Consider the following 6051-nt stretch of genomic DNA (forward strand, 5'->3'; position numbering starts at 1 on the left):
TAGGGGTATGGCACAGCTTCTGTACGAGGAGAGATTAAAAAGACTGGGCCTGTTTAGCTTGGCTAAGAGGAGATATTGTAGAGGTCTGTGAAATCATGGATGGCGTGGAGAAAGTGACTAGAAGGTGAATATTTACACCTTCACAAAACAAGCAAAAGGAAGTACTTCTTCACACAATGCACAGTCAATTTGAGGAACGAGTTGCCAGAGGATGTTGTGAAGTCAAAAATATAATCCATTAATGGCTATTAGCCATCATGGTAAGGAACACAACCCCAGCCTTTGAATGTCTCTCTCCTAGCCCCAACTGCCAGAAGCTGGGATTGGCCAGCAGAGGATGGCTCACTCAATAATTTCCCTCTTCCCTTCATTCCCTCAGAAGCACCTGGCCCTAGCCCCAGTCAGAAGACAGGATACTGAGCTGGATGGTCCATTGCTCTGACCCAGTGTGGCTGTTCTTATATTCTTGTCACAAGAAGATTTTTTCATTCTTCTTCACACCTGGGGGACCTTGCTGCTTTCACAGGGGCTGCACAGATGCAACTCAGGGTAGCAGCTGGCCCCACAAGTGGCACTTCGTTAGCATCTCTGTTGAAGATGCTCAAACCAGAAGAGAATCCCTATCTCCCATCCAGCAGAGGCAGCGGGCCTGATTATGACATGAATGTAGCTCTGTTAGCTTCCCTGGAGTTACTCCTGGTGCCAAGTGAGAATTGGGCCTGAACTGCCACGGCCTTGCACTTTGCATGGTCACACACATCTATGCAAATTCCCTCTGAATGGCAGCCTCTTCCATGCCCTTTACAGAGATGCCCTAGCTACACAAGGGACACAATGGGAAGAACTGAGACCGGAGTCCCTGTACCAGATAACGGGGGAAAGCAGTAAAAACGCACCCTAGCAGAGCTGTGTGTGGAGATGGCTGTTTACACAGACCCTCGGGTAACTGCACTCCATGGGAAACGGCTTGGCCTGGTGCTCTTCCCTGCCTTAGCAGCCACTAACAGTATCTCTGGCTTCTCTTTCCCCTGCCCTGCACAGGTGTGTTAGGATATAGATATACAGGCCTGCCTCTAAAGGCCAATACTTTAATAATTTACGTGTATGTTTATCACTTAGCTAGTTACAGAGGTATAAAAGAAAGAATCAAAATCACCGTCGCTGGTGTAAGGGCTTTTTCTCACTGTGAAGGAAATGACTAATATCCACTGAGGTATGTACTGTTCATTTATTTTTCAATTTATCAAAGCAATTTAGTAGGGACAGCAGAGGGGTTGTAATCCTCCACACAAGCCACCCCAAAGCGGACAGTGGACCTGTCTCCTCCCCTGCCTGGAATCCTCCAACTCTCTAGACCCCACTGCATATGCTAAGATGACTTGGAGATACTGCCTTATGGTTTACATATAAAAACAGCTCAGCAAACCAGCTTCCGATGGAAACACCAGGGGGAAATATCCCCCTGGCTGCCCCAATAACCTCATTCAATCCAAGCATGTTGTGATGTTGGCAAATCAGTTGCAAGCTCATGCCAAGGTCCCTAGGCCTCACTGAACACTGCCAAATGCATAGCTGGAAACCAGTCTGGCTCATCTGTGTGTTGATATTGTTAAAATAGTGATTAGATTTATAAATATGTGTTCACACTCCATGAAATGCTTTTAAGTTGCTGCCTGCATCAATGGTAACATCTGTACTCCATGTTAAAGGTCATATTTAAGGGCTCTTTAACTATAAAATTGTTTGCTATGAAACTGGAAACCCTCATAGTCAGGGAAGAAGCTAAGTGTGAGATACTAGCTATCCCCAATAGGTGTCATGTCCTGCCCAACAAGAGAAGGCCCCTAGATACCAGACAAGCCACGGTGGAACATCAGAGGACAAAAGACTTTGTTGATTGTTCCCCCCACATCCATGAAGAGGAGACAAACAGTTGGCCTCGTCCCAACAGCTTAAAATGAGGGGGAAAGGACTAAAACTCTCTGCTGAGAAGGAACTGTCTTTTTTATGCTGCTCAGATTCTGTGGGGACAAATATTTCTAAGCTTAAGCAAGGAATCTCCAGCTGCTGAAATCAGGAAGGCCAAATCACACTTGGAGTTGCAGCTAGCAAGAGATGTTAAGAGTAAAAAGAAGGGTTTCTTCAGGTATGTTAGCAACAAGAAGAAAGTCAAGGAAAGTTGGGCCCCTTACTGAATGAGGGAGGTAACCTAGTGACAGAGGAAGTGGAAAAAGCTAATGTACTCAATGATTTTTTGCCTCTGTTTGCACGAACAAGGTCAGCTCCCAGACTGCTGCACTGGGCAGCACAGTATGGGGAGAAGACGAGCAGCCCTCTGTGGAGAAAGAAGTGGTTTGGGACTATTTAGAAAAACTGGATGAGCACAAGTCCATGGGGCTGGATGCTCTGTATCCAATAGTGCTAAAGGAATTGGCAGATTATTATTAATTATTATTATTATTATTATTACCACCACAGTTCACAAGCACAAAGCCTCCCCTGGCCTCAACACTCACCCTGCACTACAGCCAGTGAGCAACTCTGCCGATGTAACAGTGTTGCTGTCTCGCATGACTGATCTCAAGTCTCATGATATTTGATGTTTTTCTTAATACACCAACACCTGGAGTCCTGAGATGAAGTGAGAATCTCAGCTGTAAAGAACACAGCAGTTCTCAGCCTTCTGGTTACAGAGGAAACCTTGAAAGCATGACCCAGGTTCAACTTAATGGCCTAGAAACAGAAGACATAATAAACATTAATGTACCTATTTTTGAGGCATTTAAGCCAATCTTATGATTTTTTGAGGTCTGACTCAAAGAATTCTAGTAGATTGCTGAGGCATGATTTCTCTTTACAAAAACCATGTTGACTATTCTCCAACAAATTGTGTTTATCTAGATGTCTGACAATTTTGTTCTTTTCTATAGTTTCAATCAGTTTGCCCAGTACTGAAGTCAGGTTTACTGGCCTGTAATTGCCAGGGTCACCTCTGGAGCCATTTTTAAAAATTGGCATCACATTAGGTATCTTCCAATAAACTGTCAGGAAGCAGATTTCATTCTGGGGTGAGATTTAACTTCCTACAAGGAAATTTCAGGAGATTGAATAAAAGTTACCAAGGTAACAGTGGTTGCATGTAACAAAGTCTTTCTCCTGCCTTCTCGGGCAACAACTGCCTCTTCCTGTGGTATGGCCAGCTCAGTCCCAGAGCTCTTCCCTGCTGGAGTAGTCCAAACAGCAAATAAAGTGGATACATCAAGACCAGCATTCATATGGGAGATGAATGCTTCCCTCTCAGGCTGTCCCAGCAGCAGGCTCCCCCCTTCCCTCAGTGGGGGACTTTGGGGCAGTTGTTCATGGGGAGATTCTACCTTCCCTCAGATCACCTCCCCTGGAACTGCCAGTAGCAGGTCTGCTCTCCTTCCTGATCAAACACAAAATGAGCTACTCTCATGCCTTTTAGCCTTTCTCAAGCACTTCTTTTCAGACTTGATTTCTGTGCCCCATTTTCCTGATAATTTACTTGATGAATGTTTGGCTTTTTTTAACTCAATTTGAAATCTAGCTAGAAGTTCAATGCATTTGGGCAGTAATCCTACTGCTTTGTATACATGCATGTCTTTGAATTGTAGAGGTTTGGAACCAGCATTTACTATTTACGGAATTTTTATTTGGAGAACAATGAGAAAAACAAAACTAAAATTGTCCATTAATTTCTTTAATTCTGGAGTCTTATACACTTCATTAGCATTTTTGCTCAGGAGAATTATTTCTGTGGGTGCCTTCATTGTGTCTGAATACTGAATCTGAGAGGAAGGAGCGATTCATACTTGTTATTGGTCAATTGTGTAGTCAGTTACTTGATCAAGCTTTCATTTGTTATGAAATAGGTTCAAGAGGCCAACTAGACAATGTCAGGTTTACTGTTCTAACCCCATAATAAAACTGCACAGGAAACACACACAAACAAGTGCTAGCAGAATGTCCTCAAATCCTACTGCGGTTCTCCTGTATTAGGACTTTCCAAATGAAATGTTAGGATTTTCCTCCAGGTTTCTTGATGAATTCAACACAGAAAAATCAGATAAATTTTGCTCACCGGACCACTGTACATATGATAAAGAAGTTCATCATTGCTGTTTCTTTCATTTTCTCTTTGGCTATCTGAAAGTGTAGCTTCTATTTGTAAAACTGAACAAAACCCCTGACCACACGAAGACTCATGGAAAACCACTTTCCATGAAAATGGTACAGTATCTTATGGTAATCTTAGGGTACATCTACACTGCAGCCAGGACTGACGCTCTGAGATAGATCCACCAGTGGTCAATTTAGTGGGTCTAACCATTGTACTCTATCCACAATGAGAAGAGTAAGGTAAGTCGATGGGAGACCCCCGTCCAGTGTAGACCCCGCGGTAACTCGACCTTAAGGTACATCGACTCCAGCTACCTTATTCATGTAGCTGGAGTTGCGTAGAGTAGGTCGACTTACTGCAGTAGTGTAGACATAGTCTTAGAGTCACAGAAAGGCTGAGTAACAAGGTGTATGGGGATTGGAGGATGATGGGTTACAATGAAAGAGGTTGAGTGATGGTCAGAGAGAGGAAACTCAGCACCATAGAGAGCAGTGCTTAGTGATAGAATTATCAGATATTGGGTGGGAGGAACTTCTCTGACTGTGAACTTCCATCATGCTGAGCTCAACCAAACTAGGACAAGACACCCTTGATTAATAAGGAGATATCCCTTCCCCATCTTGTCACACAGGTTTCAAGTCAGTGGCCCAGGAAATCACCTTCTGCAGCAGGTGTATTTGCCTACTTTGTCACAAAGCTCTTTAGTTTTGACCCCATAAGTGATAGGGCTTAGCATAGGAGGAATGAAGAGATAGAGGTCAGCCAAGCTGATGCGAATGTGGGGAGCAATGCCTTGACTGAACAGATGTGTCAGGTTGGAGAAGAGGCTAGGGGTATAATATGTCAGCATCAAACAGATGTGGGCAGTGCAGGTGTTGAGGGCTTTTTGGTGGGCATTCTTAGAGGAGATTCGGAGAATGGCGTTGATAATCAGGCCATAGGACAGGGCAATGAGTGTCAGGTCAAACCCATTGATTACAAACATTAGCACCAAGCCATATATTCTGGTGACTATGATGTCCCCACATACCATCTTCCCCACAGCTATGTGCTTGCATTGCGTGTTAGTGATAATGCGGTTGGCACAGAATGGCTGTCTGCTCAGGAGAAGGAGCAGAGGCAGAATGAAGAGAACAGCTCTTATCAAACCCACAAGCCCTAGCTTAGCTATTTGTGTGTTGGTGAGGATGGTGGCGTATCTCAGAGGGTTACATATGGCAACATAACGATCAAAGGCCATTGTCACAAGGGTGGCTGAGTGCATAACAGAAACCATGTGAAGGAAGAACATCTGGGTGAGGCAGCCAGACATAGTAATGCCTTTCAAATTGAACCAAAATATGCCCAGCGCCTTTGGCACGACGAAGGTAGGTGTGGCGATGTCTGTGAGCACCAGCATGCAGAGCAACAGGTACATCGGCTTGTGCAGGGTCTGCTCCTTACCTACAACATACAGAAGCATGAAATTTCCCAACAGACCGATAATGTAGAATGTAGAGAAAAGGATGGATCTCCAGACATGAGCAGCTTCCAGGCCAGGGATGCCTGTTAGGGTGAATGCTGAAGGGTTAGAGTAGTATAAAATTCCTCTTGGACAGCTGTACTAAATTGCTTAACCTATAAGGGATTAAGAAGCTCAAATATCCTAGTTGGCACCTGACAAAAAGGGCCAATAAGGAAAAAGATACTTTCAAAAATTTGAGGGTGGGGGATGGAGGTTTTGTTTGTGGCTCTCTTTGTTTGTTTCCTCTCCGGACGGAAAGAGAGACCAGGCAGGTACAACATCTCCTGAAAACATACCTGAAATGACCCATATAAAATTACAAACATTGTAAGTAAGGCAAGGAAATGCATTAGGTTATCTTTTGCTTTTGCTTGTGAATTTTCCCTACGCTAAAGAGGTAGTTTAA

General features: G+C 44.1%; 1 protein-coding gene across 1 annotated transcript; it reads right to left on the bottom strand.

The window, feature by feature from the left end:
* Nucleotides 1–4796: 4796 nt before the first annotated feature.
* On the bottom strand, nucleotides 4797–5558 carry LOC115641909 (putative olfactory receptor 52P1). The gene has a single exon (XM_030545265.1). The coding sequence runs from the start codon at nucleotides 5556–5558 to the stop codon at nucleotides 4797–4799; it is 762 nt and encodes a 253-aa protein (XP_030401125.1).
* Nucleotides 5559–6051: the final 493 nt, after the last annotated feature.

This window comes from Gopherus evgoodei, unplaced genomic scaffold (assembly GCF_007399415.2).
Source record: "Gopherus evgoodei ecotype Sinaloan lineage unplaced genomic scaffold, rGopEvg1_v1.p scaffold_36_arrow_ctg1, whole genome shotgun sequence".
NCBI classification, from domain to species: Eukaryota; Metazoa; Chordata; order Testudines; family Testudinidae; genus Gopherus; species Gopherus evgoodei.